The sequence below is a fragment of the Chrysochloris asiatica genome, unplaced genomic scaffold, assembly GCF_000296735.1.
Source record: "Chrysochloris asiatica unplaced genomic scaffold, ChrAsi1.0 scaffold00002, whole genome shotgun sequence".
NCBI classification, from domain to species: domain Eukaryota; kingdom Metazoa; phylum Chordata; class Mammalia; order Afrosoricida; family Chrysochloridae; genus Chrysochloris; species Chrysochloris asiatica.
Genome location: NW_006408520.1, coordinates 19896991 through 19915525, shown reverse-complemented (window position 1 = coordinate 19915525; position 18535 = coordinate 19896991). Strand labels below are relative to the sequence as shown.

Genomic DNA, 18535 nt, shown 5'->3' with positions numbered 1-18535 from the left:
TACTTGGATGCAGGCCTTGCCAGAACTACTACTGGAAATAAAGTTTTTGGGGCCCTGAAGGGTGCTGTGGATGGAGGCTTGTCTATCCCTCACAGGTAAGAATGTATTCAAGGCTTCCATGCCTAAGCTCCATAATTCTTATTTCCAATTCGCGTTGGCTTAGGGAGATTACAGAATTAAAGTAACTGCTATTTTTGAATGCCTGCTATGTGCTAGGTACAACACAAAAAGAACCTAACAGAGTAGGAAGGAATTTTGTAGGCTTTATAAATGAAGAGGCTGTGGTTCAGGTAACAGTAGTATGGCCAGCCAAGGTCAGAATCAGTAAGTGGGAGAGCTGAAACAATTACATTTTGCATATGACTTAATTTTGCTAAAGTTCTGATTGGAACCATTGATGACCAGTCTTGAAGCTAAGGAGATTGTTAATCACAAGACTAAGCCTTAAAAATCCTGTTTTAATTTTTAGTCGATATAATTTGATACTTGAATTAATGAATGTACTTTGTAAATTCCATACTGTTAAAAATTAGATGCACGTATACCAAAAGCATACTCATTTGATGATTTTATTGGTTCTCATTTCCATTTACTTGTGGAACAGTTTTGAAATCCTTTCCTCTCTTAATATGAAGGAAAACTAATAGGTCTAGGTATAGTGAATAGTTTTAAAAGGTATTTGTGGAAGTTATTTCTATTGTAGTCTGATATGGAGATTAGCTGCTGAATGATGATATCCCACTAACTGAGCAGTCACTAGTTGGTCCTTTGGTTGCATATGATGCAATTAATAGTTTCAAGACGGGACTGATGGCAGCTATTCTTTATATAGAGAGTGAATGAAATTAATCTCTCAGTGAACTGGTTTCTGTCGGTTGGTACTAAAATATGTAAAACTTTGTTTTAGTACCAAGCGCTTCCCTGGGTATGATTCAGAAAGCAAGGAATTCAATGTGGAAGTATATCGGAAACACATTATGGGTCAGAATGTTGCAGATTATATGCGTTACCTAATGGAAGAAGATGAAGATGCTTACAAGAAACAGTTCTCTCAATACATAAAGAACAACGTAACTCCAGACATGGTAAAAATTATACCTAAAAACTTCTATTTTGTTTTATAGAATTAAGCTTACTGGGTTTTGGTGGGCATATGTTTATTTCATGTTAAGTACTTTTGTATTGGTACGTAGTAGTTTCTACTTTGGCATGACTCTGGCTATGAAAATCTTTTTAAAATCACATTGTACTTGGGGGACAATGCTTAAGATACCATCTGTTGTGAAGTGCCATTGATTTGGTTCCACTTGTAGCGATCCTGTATAGGGCTTCTGATGAGCTGCTGGTGAGCTTGAACTGCTGGCCTTATGATTAGCAGTCCAGTGCGTATCCTACAGCACCACACTAGGACTCAAGATACTGTCTAGGGTGGAGTGGACTCATAGGTTAATGTTTTTAGATAGGAAAGACCTTAAAACTAAAGGAGTAGCAAAGGATATGTTTTTAAACTTCCATCCTTTCATAAAGATCTATAGCTTCGCAGACCCTGCACTGATTGGCTATGTGTCAGAATCAACTCAAGGCAGTGGGTGTAGTGCTTTCCTGCATGTACCCTGTACATCTACACGTCTGTGCCTGATCTCATGGAAGGTAGAAATTAGGCTGCTTAAATCAGTGAGGGTGGTTTCAAAAGCTACTAGAAAAAATCTATGGTCTTTCAATTTCATTTTTCCATAAGCTTTTTAAAACACATTTGAAAATATTGGGTGAGTTTGTTAATATAGAACAGCAGCAGTGTAGTGCTAAAAGAGTTAGAAAAATCAACTTTTTCAAAAGGGATTTATTTATTTAGATAATGGGCTCACATTTTTACATAATTTTTGCTTGTTGTGCTTGGTTAATGTCTGCATAGTTTTCCACTTGAATGAGTAACCTTGGAGACCCTGAATTACCTTAACATGTTCTTTGTGGTTAACTGTCATCATCACAGTCGACTCCCTTGACTCAAGGCAACCTCCATGTGTAATGAGGGTGGATCTTTTTTTTCCCCAGAAATAAATTACCAGACCTTTCTTTCTAGTTGTCTTAGTCTAGAAGATACACTGGAATCTTTTCAGTCTCTTAGCAACAATAATTGGCTGGAAATTGAACCAGTTTCCTTTCATAGAAGACGAGAATTCTACCACTAATTTAAAATAAAATTTAAAAACAAAACCAAACCCTCTAATTTCATTTCTATTTCATTACTATTAAGCTGACTCTGACTCACAGTGACCCCATGTGTGGAAGGGAGTCTTGGTGATCTGCTTCCATAAATACCACAGCCAAAAAAATGAGAGGGCATTTACAAGTTTGACTGCGTGACTTGATCTCTGACAGGATCATCAGTCATTTGTTTGGAATTATTCATTGAAACAATTCACGGTTGCACAAATATCTTTTAATGAGAGATAACTGCAAGGTCAGCAGTTGAAACCCACTAGCCGCTCCTTGGAAACCTGTACAGGGTCACTATGAGTTGGAACTGACTTAACTGCATTTAACAAGAGCAAAGTAAGATAACAAATCTTGTGAGTTTCAAGGTTTTCTTACTGGTTCCAGAGAAGCCTCATGGTATTGCCAGATACTAGTGTAGTGCAAGATGTAAAGGCCACTGATACAGTTTTGAAAGACCTGTAAGACCTATCAGAAATTTTTGTAAATGTGAATCAGAATTTGGGAGGACAGAAATCTGAATTTGGAAATTGCTTGTTGAAACCCCAAGGTCCAAATGGAATCCTAGCAAGCTATGTCCGTGTCATTATTTCATTGTCTCCTTATACTCTTGGTTGCATTCTTCAGAGCGGTACATGGCAAATTTTTTTGGATTAAAGTGTGTTGAGTTTTGCAAATCATCAGTTACTGTGTTTAAAATTGAGAATGTATTAGGGAAATGTGGTAGGCTACATGTAGAAATTAGTTAAAAAACATGGCTCCGTTTTGTTCCTTTTGAAAATCTTATTTTAAAAATAAGGCTAAAATGGAGCAAGTACAGATACAACTAATAATATAATTGTGTAGGGCAAGTGAAATGAAACCAAGTACTGTTTGATTTCCTTTGTTCCAGATGGAGGAGATGTATAAGAAAGCACATACTGCTATCCGTGAGAATCCTGTTTATGAGAAGAAGCCTAAGAAAGATGTTAAAAAGAAGAGGTATATGTCTCACTATTACCATCTTTGCAAGAGGGTTGGGAGTGTTTCTCTTACTGCCTCCTTTGCATCTGGTGGGTCAGATTTGCAAACTCGATCACTAGCTCTGCATGATGTTGCAGAAGCAAGGGGAACCAGGTTTGCTAAAGTAATTGTGGTGATAGAACTGATTTAGCCTCAGGAGCTGCTGAGGTGGCCCATTCTATCCTAATACACAATTATAAGTGTCAGTTATTGCTTTGAAGAGGCTACCTAAAGAATAAAGTGTTGGTTTTCCAGATTTGATAATTCAAATGGGCATCTAAAGCATTGCACTAACAAATTCTTTTATTTTATAGGTGGAATCGTCCCAAAATGTCTCTTGCCCAGAAGAAAGATCGGGTAGCTCAGAAGAAGGCAAGCTTTCTCAGAGCTCAGGAGCGGGTTGCCGAGAGCTAAACCAAACCACAATTTCCTATGAAATTGTTTCAGAGAATATTAATAAACTTATTGACCAAGCAGTCTTGTTTTGTGTTAAGCTCTTAATTTTTAAATGAAATTGTAGAGAATAATCTGAAGTATAGAGAGTTGGTGGTTTTGTCCAAGTTTGTCTGATGCTGACTCAAGTTCACATCTATAATTTAGTTGCCATCCTTTAAGTTGTAGAGTAAGATGTACCATGTTCTCTATATAAAATCCATCACTAGGAAATAATTCTTCCATCCATTTATTATTATAACTAGATGATTAGTAGGAAGAAAAAGTACCTTCAAAATATATCTTAAACTGATGTTAATCCATGGCTTTCTTGACAGAAAGCTATTCTAATGGCCAGTGAAGAACACATAACCTTAACATTCACTATAAGCACGTGAAACATTTGAACAGAAAAATGCTGGGGGTCTTGGATTTTGTGGAGATACTGAAAGGTGCATGCCAGATCTGAATATACATATGAAAATAAGAATAAGCAACATGTCAAGTTCATGTGGAAAATATTAAATGAATAAATATCCATATCAAGAAATAGCCCTTTGACCTGGCTTCCCCCCATAGCCCAGGGTATATGGGTCAGGAAACGTTTTTAAAGGGTTCAGTTTGGTTGGGTGGTACTTGTATTATATGGGAAAATTACATGAAAGCTTACCCAGTTTTGGCAATAAAGCTGGCAATTACATTATTGCCAAGTATAATACTTATATAGGATTTTGAATTTTAAGAGGACCAGGAAACCATAGATACTCAATTGATGTATAAATGAGGTAAAAAATGTATAATAAACCATGCTATTAACCCAATGTCTGTTACAAAGGAGTAATTTACCTGCTTTGCAGTCTTAGTTTCTATTAATGTGCAAAACTTTACCATGCTAAGAACATTAGTAAATGTATGTATAAATTTAACAGCAGCTTCAATGCAAACAATGTTTTCAGCAGTGATATTTTGGCTAACAAAAATGTACAAAATTCACTGTTTATGGAATGAGGATTTTCACAGCATTTTTGTTGTTAGTTGAAATAGTTACACAGTGAGTGCACTGGGAAGGGTAACAGTTTCTTTAAAAAAGGAATGACTTTTGGACCTGTTAATCTCTATACCTGCCATTTAGTAATCAGGATGGCTTCACTAGGTCCAGGGGAAAGGAGGTTTAACTGACCGCGAACTCTGAAATCGCCATTTTTTAAAAAGCTCAAAACTTTTTAAAAAGAGGTTTCCTATAATGGTAATGTTCAGATGGAATTAAGAGTCATTTGTGTAGGAAATTTTCTTCCACAGTAATGTTTTCAGGTTATTTAGTATCAAAGAGTGTTCCATTTCCATTTGATTTGCTGTGACTTTGAGAGCAATACAAGAATAAAGCTGCTTTTCTAATTCTTCACGAATTTCACTTGGAGCACCACGCAGCAGGTAGTCTTTGAGTAACTGACAGGCTTTTGCCAAGTTTGGTTGTATCACTTCTGAAGTACACTTCATTGTGCTCTGATCACAGCTAGTTCTACAATCGGTGCCATAGACACAATCCAAATCCGACTCACAGTGACGGTCCTTAATAAGTTCTTTGAGGTTTGCCTCTGGCACAATTTTTCTCATGTCCACCATTTTTAAGTCATACTTATCATTATATCCTAGGTTTTTGGCACTAGTATCACACATGAGAAAGTTTCCATATGGGCCATGGAAAACATCTTCCACAAATTCTAGAAGTCCTATGGCTATTTTAGCCTTTCTAGGCCATGATGGTGTGAATAATTGATCCATGCTTCTTCTGAATCCAGATGGAATAAAAAGTTCGATGACCCATGGAAGACTTATTCCATAAAGAGAGGTATATTCTACACTTTCCATCACATAGAGATCACCACAGAATCCCATTAATTTGGGGGTATGTTCTTTATCTTGAAGTATTACCATGAGAAGAAACTCATTTAACTGAAGAAGTGCCCATGCTGACTTTGCTTCTCCCAAGGAAACCTGACCATCTTTGTCTCCATCAGCCACCGTCAGGATGAGATTAACCAGTTCAGAAAGGTTTCCTTGATCGCCCAACTTAGCCTAATAAAGATAAAATTTGGCTGATTATATATTAGTAATGAGAAAAATGTATATAACACTAAATTCCTTTATGAAGATTATCATCATGCTAGTAATAATCTTGCTACAACTCCCACAAAAGAAATTGCTATGTTACATCCTCAAATATTTATGTTGCTGCTAAAGTGAATAAGGAGTCCTGGTGTAGTGCTGTAGGAAAAGTACTGGACTGCAAGGTCGTTGAAATTACAGGGTCAGCAGTTCAAACTCACCAGTTGCTCCTCAGAAACCCTATACAGAGTTGCTATGAGTCAGAACTGATTCGACGGCACTTAATAACAATGAGTGAATTAAAACCATGTTAAACAACAAGTGAATTACAACCACGGTTAAAATTTTAATATATTTGCTTAGTGAGAAATGGCTGCCCTAACTACCCTAGCCCATTTAAGACAAATAAGTTGTTGAGTGCTATCGCGTTGACTCTAACTTATAGCAACCCTGTATAGGGTTTCCACGGAGTGGCTGGTGGGTTTAAACTGCCAACCTCTGCTTAGCAGTTCAGTGCTTAATCTACAGCGCCACACCAGAGTTTAACACGAACACAGTTAACAAAATTATTCCTTGTTTTAGTCATACATTTATACTTGCAAAATTGCAGCATCCAAACTTATTAATAACAAGGGCCAAATGAAAATTATTTTCTCCTATTTTGTATTGATTATAGTAACAATTAATTTGTTCAATTTGTACTGTTCCAATACTGGAGGTTAAAAAGCTTTTTCCTGCCCAATGTTTCTGGGATAAAATAGTCTGAAAATGTACAATAGCCAAAGAGAAAGATTATGAGTGAAAATAAAAAATAAATAAATTTTAAAAACTTAATTTTTATAGATTTTTATTTAATGTTTGTCTACAGGAGCTTTAGCAGCATAGTGGTTATGAATTGGGCTGTGAATCGCAAGGTCAGCAGTTTGAAACTACCAGTTGTTCGATGGGAGAAAGATGAGGCTTTCTGCTCCCATAAAGATTTACAGCCTCGGAAACTGTACAGGGTCGCTGTGAGTCGGAACCGACTGCATGGCACATAACAACAACATCAACAACATAAGTATTGGACTTCTGGTATGGAGCTGCAGGATCAGCATTGGACTGAATCACAAGGTCAGCAGTTCAAACCTACCTCGGAAACCCTATACAGAGTCGCTGAGTCAGAACAACTCGATGGCACTTAACAACAACATACGAATATTATCCAAGATTTTAAAATGTAATTTGCAATCAGGCTGTTTTTCACCGTTTCTTTTGATGGGTTTTAGTTATCACATCAAACTATGCAGCAGTTCATCTAGTCATGATCGTCATCAAATCTGGACATTTCTAGCTATTATAAATACACATCCTCCAACATACGTATCCATACGTATTTAGTTATTTCATCAGAATAGAGTCCTTGATACAGGTTTTAAAAACAAATCTCCGTATTTTTTTATGGCTTAGAATGAGATCCTGCCAACTCTTCCAGAAGAGTGTGCCTCTTCACATGAGCAACATGGGAATTGCATGTACTTACTTTAAAGAGACTGTAGACCATTTCTTTGAATTTCTGGACAGTAGTTCCCCTAGTTGGCTTATCAAATAGAACTATTTCTTTTCTTGGTTCCAATTCAGTTCCAAAATCAAGATGAAGTGCTTGTTCCATTTGACATTTCACAACACCTGGAAGATTATCCCAAATCCCTAAATACATCTATGTGAAAAAGAATGACAAGTTATGTACTGAGTTGAGTAGAAAACTCTGTAAAAAAAAAAAAAAAGATACCACGTGATTCTTCAAATTCAACTCACTGCCACTGAGTTGACTGAACTGCCAACTTTATGGTTAGCAGGCCCGAACACTTATCCAAAAGTTCCCTCATGTTTTTTTTTTTTTTTTAAACAACGAATTATCTTTAGTGTCCTCCTATTTAAATTTTTTCCCCAAAAAAACATCAAAATTGAGTTGTGGATTTTTTTTAAATTATAAGTTTGAAATCATACTCCAATGCTTTTTTCCTTAATTTAAAAAATTAAGTAAGTCATGCACGCCTAATATATTTTAAAAGTCAAACTATACATAAGGATTTGAAGTGAAAGCAAAGTTTTCCCACATTCCATTTCCCTTATTCTACTTCTAGAAGTAATCACTTCATTAACTATCTAGTTATCAAACCGACTAGATAATTAAGTGATTAATTAATTATACAGTGCTTACTGTGTGCTATGATCTATTAATTATTTTACTCCTTGTAGCAACTCGGAGGCAGATATTGATATTATTTTCATTTTACTGATGGAAACTCAAGAAGAGAGCGGTGGAATTTAAACCTAGCCAGTTGAGCCTCAAAGTTTACACATGGTCTTAACCAGTAAGCTAGGTTATCTCTTTTACTAATATATAAAAAAGAAAATTGGATCATACTAAGCATGTTAATTAAAACAAAGCAGATTTTATGACTCCCCTGCTTCAAATCCTCTAACATTTTAAATTAGACTAAAGTCCAAAGTTCTTACATTGCCTTTTGGCTCTATAGGAGATATCCTGACCTGTTTCTAAACTGATCTTTACCATTTATTCCCTCATTCTCTAAGTCTCAACAACAATGGTTCCATTCTGTTTCTTGAGTCTATCAAGCCTCTTTCTTGCTTCACGACCTTCACTTGCTGTTGTGGTGCCTAAGAATGCACTCTGCCCAGAGTTTCATTAAGGTCTGCTCTTTTACATCATTCAAGCCTCAGCTTAGTGACTTACCCTGACCTATCTATCTAGAATAGATCCCTCTTCCACCCTAAAGTTGTTTTCTAATCCACTATCCTATTTTATTTTTGTCATATTTATAGAGCTGTCTGAAATAATCTTTAAAAATAAAAAAAAGTGTTGACTTGGTTAAAAGCTGTCTTCTCCTACTTCAGAATTTAAGTCACAGGAGGGGACAGGTTTTGTCTGTCGTGTTCTGCATGGTCTTTCCCAGTACATCAAACAGTGCTAGGCAGGTAGTAGACACGGAAATGCTGGACGTTGTTTCAGAAATCCTCTTAAACATGTTAGTATTATCAACTTAAAAACTGCTTACAATTTCTATAAGAGACATATGTATTTACAGTGGAAAGTTTAGAAAGAACATAAGAAAAACAGATGCACATAAAAATCATTTAGCATTCCACTGCCTACAGATAATCAAGGTTGATGTTTTATTATATTTCTTCCAGTTTAATAGCATGCTATTGGTTTTATTTATATTTCTTTGATGCTAAGTGAGGTAGCTTTACTCTCCTACTCCCTCCTCCCGCTAGGTAAGCCATCTGTAGTTCTTCCTTTGTGACTCAGCTCTTAGTTGAGGTATGCGCTCAGATGTTATCTCAGAAAGGTCTTTCCTGACCACCTTCTCTAAAGTACATCTTTACCATTTCCCTCCCCTGCATTCTCCATCATCTCACCTTGTGTATTTCCTTTATAGGAGATCTGGTAGTGTAGTGGATACGAATCAGGCTGCGAGCTGCAAGGTCAGCAGTTCGAAACTACCAGCGGTTCCGTGGGAGAAAGATGAGGCGGTCTGCTCCCGTAAAGATTTACAGCCTCGGAAACCCTGTGTAGGGTCTCTATGAGTCGGAACCGACTCCATGGCACATAACAACAACAAATGTTCTATAATTCTTGAGTAAATGTTTAATTTGTTTGGTTGATTTGTGTGTTTATACTTCCATTCCTCTTGGGAGAACGCAAGGTCCCTTAATAAGGGAAATAATCTTGTCTCTCTTGCTTACTGTTGTATTCCAAGTAACAAACACAATGTTTTGTATTCCCAGTATTCCAAGTAATACACTGGGAATAGGGAGTCATTGTTGTTGTTGTTGTTAAGTGCTGTCGAGTCGGTTCTGACCTGTACAGAATTTCCAAGGATCGGCTGGTAGGTTTGAACCACCACCTTGTGGTTCAACTCAACCTTGTGGTCCAGTTCTTATCCTGCAGTGCCACACCAGGACTCTGGGAGTCATTAGCATACATTATTTAAAAATATATTATGTCAGAAAGTTCTAATTCAAGAATTCTTTATTTAATATAAGGAGCGCTGGTGGCACTGTGGGTTAAGTGTTGGGCTGTTAACCACCAAGTTGGTGGTTCAAACCCACCAGTCCCTCCATATGAGAAAGATGAGGCTGTCTGCACCAGTAAAGATTTACAACCACAGAAATCCTATACAGGGTCACTTTGTGTCGGAACTGACTGGAGGGCATGTAACAACAGTCAGAATCAATATGATGGAAGTGAGTTGAATGTAAATTGAAGAAAACACTACCAGTGTGGAATGTTTATTCATAGTGTCTGTCCATACCTGATTGTTGGGCTTGGTCGATAAACATTTTCCAAAGTAAAGAGTTTCTGTAACACACAAGCTATTGCATGCAGGCCCATCAATAACTCCAGTTTTGTATTTGTCACACTAAAAAGCAGAAAAAAATTTAAAAAGTAGTTAACATAGAAATGTTCATCAGAAGAAACATAATAAAGACCTATGAATAAATATCTGTAATCTTCAAGAGAAAAGTCATATGTTGACAATGCACATCTAACCAGAAGCTACAGGGCTGGTTATAACATTGGGTCTCTCTTAGTCCCTATTTAATCAACACACTGCCTTAAACAAAGACAGCATTTTTTAGGATTTTCTCATTCAGCCCTGCCTGAATGACGCCAAATATAAACCTGGGAAGTTCCCAAAGACAGTCTGTGGCCCTTACACTCTCAAACAGGGTGGAAATGGAATAAGTGATTTTGCATTATGGGCACTGTAATCAATGACAGAAAAAAATATGTATGAATTTTTTAATACAAAACTGCTGATCTACTCTATAAACTTTCAACCAATTCACAAAAAAGTAAAAAAAAAAAAAAAAAAAAAGTGGAAAAAAGAAATGAAAATTTAATGGAATTTGTCCACTAACTTTTTAAAACCCCTTCACACACATTGTTCTTGTTAAGTGCCATCTAGTCGGTTCCAACTCATAGTGGCCTTATATAGGGTTTCCAAGGAGTAGTGGTGGGTTTGAATTGCCAACCTGTGGTTAGCAGTCCAGAGCTTATTCTACAGCAGCACACCAAGACACCATTAGATAAGGATGAAACATAGAAAAAAAAAATTATGGATAAATTGAGAAAAGTAAGCAAAATGAAATGGAAATTTTAAAAGAAAGAATTGAAGGTATAGAAGAGAAAGACTCTGCAGCACATCCATATGAGGGAGAATGACACCAGAAGAACAGAAAAAAAATATTCACAGTAGAATTCAAAAGAACTTCACATAATGAAAGAACATTTGAATGTACAGATTAAAAGCATACAAGTCCCAAGAAAAACTGACAAAGAATATGACATAGAATGTAACATAGCCCACTGGTTCTTGTTGTTGAGTGCCATCATCTCACAGCAACCCTGTATACAGTTTCCGAGGAGCAGTTTGTGCTTTTGAACTGCCAACCTTGTTGTGAGTAGTCCAGTGCTTCTCTTAAAGCACCACACATACTTAACCCACTGTGCCATCAGGGCTCTTTTTAATAGTGTTACACTAAGTAGAAATAAAGGAGCTTTGGTAGTGCCGGGCTGCTAAACTCAAGGTCAGCAGTTTGAAACTACCAGCTGTTCTGCGGGAGAAAGATGAGGCTTTCTGCTCCCATAAAGATTTATAGCCTAGGATACCCTGCACAGGGTCGCTATGAGTCAGAATTGACTCCATGGTACTAAACAACATCAAGTAGTAGAAACAGTAAAAACAATATTCTCCGATCACAATAGGATAAACCTTGAAATTAATTAAAAGGAAAAAAACTTTAAAAAACGAAACCACCTACCTGCCCCCACTCTATAGAAAAATTTTAATATTCTTTAAATTCTTTGGTCAAAGAGAAAACCCAAATTGAAATTTTACAGTATCTGGAAAATGATAACAACTTGTTTCAGAAACTAAAAGATACAATGAAAGAATTTATCAGAGAAGGATCCACAGTCTTAATTACTTTCATAAAGAATAAAATTAATGAATTCAAGATTCACAAAATTAGAAAAAAAAAAGAATTTAATCTAAGGAACACTGAAAGGAGAAATTAGCCAATAATAAAAATAAAAATACTACCACTTGTAAACCGATGTTCTCCCATGTAAACACTCAATACACAGTAAAAGCTTTAAAAAACAACAGTGGCTTCTGAGAGGAATTGCGGAACAATTAAATTCAAGACAGGTCAGCTCAGAAGGTTAAGGTGACTGATTTTTTGGATTACAAAAGGGATAAGGTAATCTTGACAGATTCTCTCAGATGACACAAAATAATATCATAAGAGCTTATTATAAAGAAGTTTCACAAAAATCGAAAATTCCATTAGTGAGAAAAATGCCAGGAAATTTGCAATGAAGAAATTTTTTTCCATCATGACAATTCATCTACTCAGTCTTCATGGGGAACAAGGACTGTCCTATGAAAATTTTGTTGGGGACATATACTCCATCACCCAATTGCTCAGATCTTGCCTCTTCACACTTCTTTTTGTTCCCAAAATTCAAGGGACATTTAAAAGGAACATAATTTGAGATCTTCAGTGATGTTAAAAACTGCCATTTTGACATGATGTAAATAAGAGTTCAGAATTCTTTGGGGAAGGGTTATAGAGATGGAAATACTACCTTCAGAAATGTACAGATTTAGATGTTGAAGAATAATAGCTTCACATTTTGATATTTTTATTTAATAAAGTTTTCTAGGATTTTGTACCTATATTTTTTCACTTAACCCTTGCATGGTATAGCAATGTCTCAGAAACTCTTTGATAGTGAAGGTCAGGCAGCTTTGAAGGCAAGAAGCTGAAAAGAGGACATTAAAGTCATATTAGGCTATAGATTTTTTTTTTTCCTCTCCCTCCTCTCCCTTTTCTGCAATTATAGACTGTAGTATTCAATCTAGTTTTGTCTTTTTTTTTTGCTGGTGCTGTTTTGCTGTTGTATGCTTTCCCTTCTACCTTTGGGGGACTCTTTCTCTCCCTATATTACCCAAGAAGAGACAGCAACTGCTGCCATATAGTTAAGCTAAAACTATACTCTATAAAACACCAAAACCCAGGCAAGAACCAATACCAACAGCCATATACCAGAGAGGCAGACAACACCTGTGAAAGTTACTCTGAGTTAAGGAATAATAAGAGTGAAAAGGGAAGCCCACATCCTGATCACATCTACCTGGAAGCAATCAGAAAGCATAAAAAATACCAAAACACATACTCAATTAAGTATTAAGGCCACAGATAAACACTAAACATGTCCAAGAAGCAAAAGCAGATGACCATATTAGCACATGGCCAGAAACAAGATAAAATGTCCAAGACAAATGACCTAGAGGTAGACCTGGACTACATTCTGGAAGGAGGGCAGGCCTTGGAAATGCCTGAGAAGGAATTCAGAAAAATTATCATAAAATGTTTCAAAACTCTTTACAAGGGAGTTGAGAAAAATAAGGAAGACGTCAGGAAAGCGCTACAGGAACAATCAAATAAGATAGATACAGCATTTGAAACAATTCAAAACCTACAAAAAGAGGTCCAAACAATCAATAATAGAATATCAGAAATAGACAATACTCTGAAAAGGCAAAGGAACAGAATAGAAGAGATGGAAGGCAGAACCAGTGAGCTAGAAGACAAATCTCTCAAAACCACTAAGATAGCAGAACAAACAGAAAAAAGGATAAAAAAAAATTTGAAGAAGGTCTAAGATTCATGTTGGACAACATGAAGAGGAATAACTCAAGAATTATCGGCATTCCAGAACAAAAAGAATCACACAAGTCCACAAAGGAAATACTTGAAGAATTGCTGGAAGAAAATTTCTCTAACATCCTGAAAAGTGACAAGATAAACATTCAAGAAGCTCAACGAACCCCAGGAAGGATAGACCCCAAAAGAAAATCACCGAGACATATCATAATCAAGCTCTCCAAAATCAAAGATAAGACAAGAAAGAAGGAAAGGACCAAAATGGATGTCAGAAGAGACTCTGAAACTTGCTTTCCAGCGTCAAGATGCCAAAGCAAATGAAAGTGAGGATGCAAAAGAGCTGAACAGAAAACTTCAAAGGGCAGCTAAAGAATACAAAGTCAAATATCATAATGAAATGTGCAAAGGCCTGGAGTCAGAAAACCTAAAGGTAAGAACCCATTCAGCATTTCTTAAGCTGAAAGAACTGAAGAAAATATTTAAACCTTGACTTGCAATATTGAAGGATTCTGGTGTGCACTGTGGGATAAAGCACTGGATCACTAGGTCGGTTTGGACCACAAGGTTGGCAGTTTAAACTCACAAGTTGTCCCTTGGGAAACCTATACAGGGTCGCTATCAGTCAGAACCGATTCGATTGCACTAAACTACAACAACAAAAAATGGACAAAATACTGAAGGATGTAGAAAGTATCAAAAGAAGATCAAAGGAATACAGAGATTCACCGTACTAAAAAGAAATGGTCGATGTTCAACCATTTCAAGAGGCAATGATACTGATAGAAGACGTTCAAAGTGCATTGAAGGCATTGGCAAAAAACAAGGCTTCGGGAATTGATGGAATACAAATTGAAATCTTTCAACAAACTGAGGCAGCACTGGAGACACTCACTCATCTATAACAAGAAATTTGGAAGACAGCTACCTGGCCAACTGATTGGAAGAGATTCATACTTGTGCACATCCCAAAGAGGGGTGACCCAACGGAATGTGGAAATCATCGGATGATATCATTAATATCATGTGCAAGTAAAATTTTGTTAAAGATAATTTTAAAATGGCTGCAGCAGTACATTGGCAGGGAGCTGCCAGAGGTTCAGGCTGGATTCTAACAGGGAAGTGGAACAAGGGATATCATTGCTGATGTCCAATGGATCTTGGCTGAAAGCAGAGAATACCAGAAAGATGTTTATCTGTGCTTTATTGACTACACAAAGTCTTTCAACTGTGTGGATCATGACAACCTATGGACAACATTGATGAAAATGAGTATTCCAGAACACTTAATTGTGCTCATAAGGTCTATATATAGACCAAAAACAGTCATTCAAACAGAACAAGGGAACACCTAATTAAAATTAGGAAAAGTGTGCTCCAGGGTTGTATTTCCCCCCCATACTTATTTAATCTGTATGCTGAGCAAATAATCCAGGACATTGGATTATATGAGAAGAACATGGCATCAGGGTTGGAGGAAAACTCACTAACAACCTTCGATATATACATGATATAATCTTGCTTGCTGAAAGCGAAGAGGAGTTAAAATACTTACCAATGAAGGTCAAAGACCACAGCCTTCAGTATGGGTTCCACCTCAAAAATCCTCACAGCTGGACCAATAAATAACATTAAGATAAATGGAGAAAAGATTTAAATTATGAAAGACTTCATTTTGCTTGGATCAACCAACAACACTCATGGAAGCAGCAGTTAAGAAACAAATGACGTATTGCATTAGGCAAATCTGCTGCACAAGACCTCTTTAAAGTGTTCAAGAACAAAGATGTCAGTTTGAGGACTAAGGTGTACCTGACCCAAACTATGGTATTTTCAATAACTTCATATGCATGTGACATTTGGACAGTGAATAACGAAGACCACAGAATAATTGGTACATTTGAGTTATGGTGTTGGAGAAGAATATTTAAAGTACCATGGGCTGCCAAAAGAACAAACAGATCTGTGTTGGAAGAAGTATAGCCAGTATGCTCCTTAGAAGCCAGGATGTACATATTATAAGGAGGGATTAGTCCCTGGAGAAGGACATCATGCTTGGTAAAGTGGAGGGTCAGCAAAAAAGAGAAAGGCCCCAACGAGATGGACTGGCGCAGTGGCAGCAGCAATGGACTCAAGATTGTGAGATTGGCACAGGGCTGCAAAGTATTTCTGTTGTGCATAAGGTTGCTAGGAGTTGGTACCAACTCAATGGCACCTAACAACAACAACAAAAATTAAAAGATTATGGCTAACCAGCAATTCCACTCTTGGTATACTCAAAAGAACTGAAAACAGGAACTCAAACAAATACTTGCACACCAGATGTTCATTGTATCATTATTTACAATAGACAAAAGGTGGAAACAACTCAGGTGTCCATCAACAGATAAATGCTTTGTTGTTAAGCACATAAGTCAGTTCTGACTTATGGTGAGGAGCAGTTGGTGAGTTTGAAGGTTCAAAGTGACCTTGCGGTCCAGTGCATTGTGGTTCAAAGTGACTTTGCGGTCCAGTGCATTATCCTACAGCACCACACTTGGTCGTCATAGTATGCACTCATAAAAAGGAATGATGACTTGATACATGCTATAACATAGATAAACCTTGAAAACATTATGGTACTATATGAAAGAACTCAGAAATACAAGCTTAAACATTGTATGATTACACTGATATGAAATATGTTGTTGTTATGTGCCGTGGAGTCGGTTCCGACTCATAGCGACCCTGTATAGGGTTTCCGAAGCTGTAAATCTTTACAGGAGCAGAAAGCCTCATCTGTGTCCTGCGGAACTGCTGGTAGTTTTGAACTTCTGATCTTGAGGTTCGCAGCCCAATTCGTAACCACTATGCAATAGGCCAAATAAAGAGACAGATTAGTAGATTGGAGGTTACCAGCCACTTGGGGGAGAGGGGTAATGGAGACGTATGGGTTAATGGATGCAGAGTTTCTGTTTGATGAAAAAGTTTTGGAAAAAAATAGTGGCAATGGTTACAAAACACTGAATATACACTTAAAATAGTTAAAAAGGCACATCTTTTTATGCTCTAAATATTTTACCACAATTTAAACATTAGCTATCATAGTGTCCCTGTAACTGACCGAATTCCTGCATCTTAAATCTTTTAATCTCATGTTAGGTCTTTTTGCTCTGCTGGTTTCCTTAATTACCTGCTGACTGCCTCTTCACAGGACTCTCTGTCTGGCTCCCTGTGCCTGATGGCATTACATAGCTCACAGATCAGTCTTACCCAGCTCAGGCTCCGGGGATCTTGTCACTTATTAGGGGCCAACATTTCTAGGGCAGGAACTGAAAGTAATCTGGTTTTAGAGGCTTACAGTTTTAAGGAAATAGTCAAAACACAGCAGACTCTGATAAGACCAGCACTGTTGTTGTTAGGTACCATCGAGCCAACTCTATGCACAACAGAATAAAGCACTACCCGGTTCTGGGCCAACCTCATAATCATTGCTATGCCTAAGCCCACTGTTGCCGTGACTGTGCCAATCCATCTCGTGGGGGTGGGGGGCTATTCTTCTTTTTCTCTGACCCTACACTTTGACTGGTTTCCCCTGATAACATGTCCGAAGTATGAGCGACAAGTTTGGCTATCCTGGCTTCGAAGGAGCACTCTGGCTGTACTTCTTTCAACACAGATTGGTTTGTTTTTCTTGGCAGTCCATGGTACTTTTAATAATTCTCTTCCAGCACCATAGCTCTAATGCATCAATTCTTCTACAGTCTTCCTTATTCACTGTCCAACTTTCACATGCATATGAGGTTACTGAAAATATCATGGCTTGGGTTAGGAGCACCTTAGTCCTTAAACTGACATCTTTGCGCTTCAATACTTAAAAAGAGGTCTTGTGCAGCAGATTTGCTAATGTAGTATATTGTTTGATTTCTTGACTGCTGGTTCCATGAATGTTGATGGCTGATGCAAGTAAAATGATGTCTTTCACAACTTCAATGTTTTCTCCATTGATATGGATGTTGTGTACTGGTCCAGTGGTGAGGAGTTTTGTTTTCTTTATGTTGAGATGCAACCCATATCGAAGGCTATGGTCTTTGATCTTCATGAGTAAGTATTTTAAGTCTTCTCTGCTTTTAGCAAGCAAGGTTGTATCATCCGCATATCGCAGGCTATTAATGAGTCTTCCTCCAATCCTGATGCCATGTTTTTCTTCATGTAACCCAGCTTCTCGGATTATTTACCCAGCATACAGATTGAATAAATATGGTGAAAGAATATAACCTTGGAGCAAACATTTCCTAATATTAAACCATTCGGTATTCCCTTGTTCTTTTTGAACCACTGTTTCCTGGTGTATATACAGGTTCCTCATGAGCACAATTAAGTGTCCCAGAATACTCATGCTTCACAATGTTGTCCATAGCTTGTCATGATCCACACAGTTGAAAGCCTTTGAGTAGTCAAAAAAGCACAGATAAACATCTTTCTGGTATTCTCTGCTTTCAGCCCAGATCCACCTGACGTCAGCAATGATATCCCTCATTCTACATCCTCTTTTGAACTTCTGGAAGTTCTCTGTCAATGTATGTTTACAGCCATTTTTATATTACCTTTAGTAAAACTTTACTCACAAGCGGTATCAGTCATATTGTCTTATGATTTCCACATTACTTTGGGTCATCTCTCTTTAGAATGGGCACAAATATGGATCTCTTCCAATCAGTCGGCCAGATAGCTGTCTTCCAAATTTCTTGTTATATATGAGTGAGTGCCTCCAGTGCCGCATCAGTCTGTTGAAGGATTTCAATTTGTATCCCATCAATTCCTGGCCGCTTGTTCTTTGCCAATGCCTTCATTGCACCTTGGACTTCCTCCTTCAGCATCATTGGCTCTTGATCATATGCTACCTCTTGAAATGGTTGAACATCATTTATTTCATTTTGCTACAGTGACTCCTTTTTTTTTTTTACAGGGCACATTCAACAATTCATATAACTTGTTTCATTACATTGATTATAATCCCCTCCATATACCATTGTTGTTGTTAAGTGCTGTCGAGTCA

The 18535-nt window shown here is 37.2% G+C and overlaps 2 protein-coding genes across 4 annotated transcripts in view; one reads left to right on the top strand and one right to left on the bottom strand.

The window, feature by feature from the left end:
- Positions 1–3630, top strand: part of RPL5 (ribosomal protein L5) — a 7493-nt gene extending 3863 nt beyond the window's left edge. The window contains exons 5-8 of the mRNA XM_006831050.1: positions 4–95; positions 908–1085; positions 3107–3195; positions 3531–3630. Of these exons, the coding sequence (XP_006831113.1) occupies positions 4–95; positions 908–1085; positions 3107–3195; positions 3531–3630 (459 nt within the window). The remainder of the gene's footprint in view (positions 1–3; positions 96–907; positions 1086–3106; positions 3196–3530) is intronic.
- Positions 3631–4253: 623 nt separating this feature from the next.
- The window catches only part of FAM69A (family with sequence similarity 69, member A), a 215771-nt gene continuing 201489 nt past the window's right edge, over positions 4254–18535 (bottom strand). Inside the window, exons 3-5 of one of the 3 annotated variants that reach the window (XM_006830961.1) lie at positions 10077–10184; positions 7277–7453; positions 4254–5724 (exon numbers count right to left, since the gene is read on the bottom strand). In XM_006830961.1, the coding sequence (XP_006831024.1) occupies positions 4912–5724; positions 7277–7453; positions 10077–10184 (1098 nt within the window). In that variant the 3' untranslated portion in view covers positions 4254–4911. The remainder of the gene's footprint in view (positions 5725–7276; positions 7454–10076; positions 10185–18535) is intronic. The other 2 variants (XM_006830962.1, XM_006830963.1) reach the window with 2 other exon arrangements.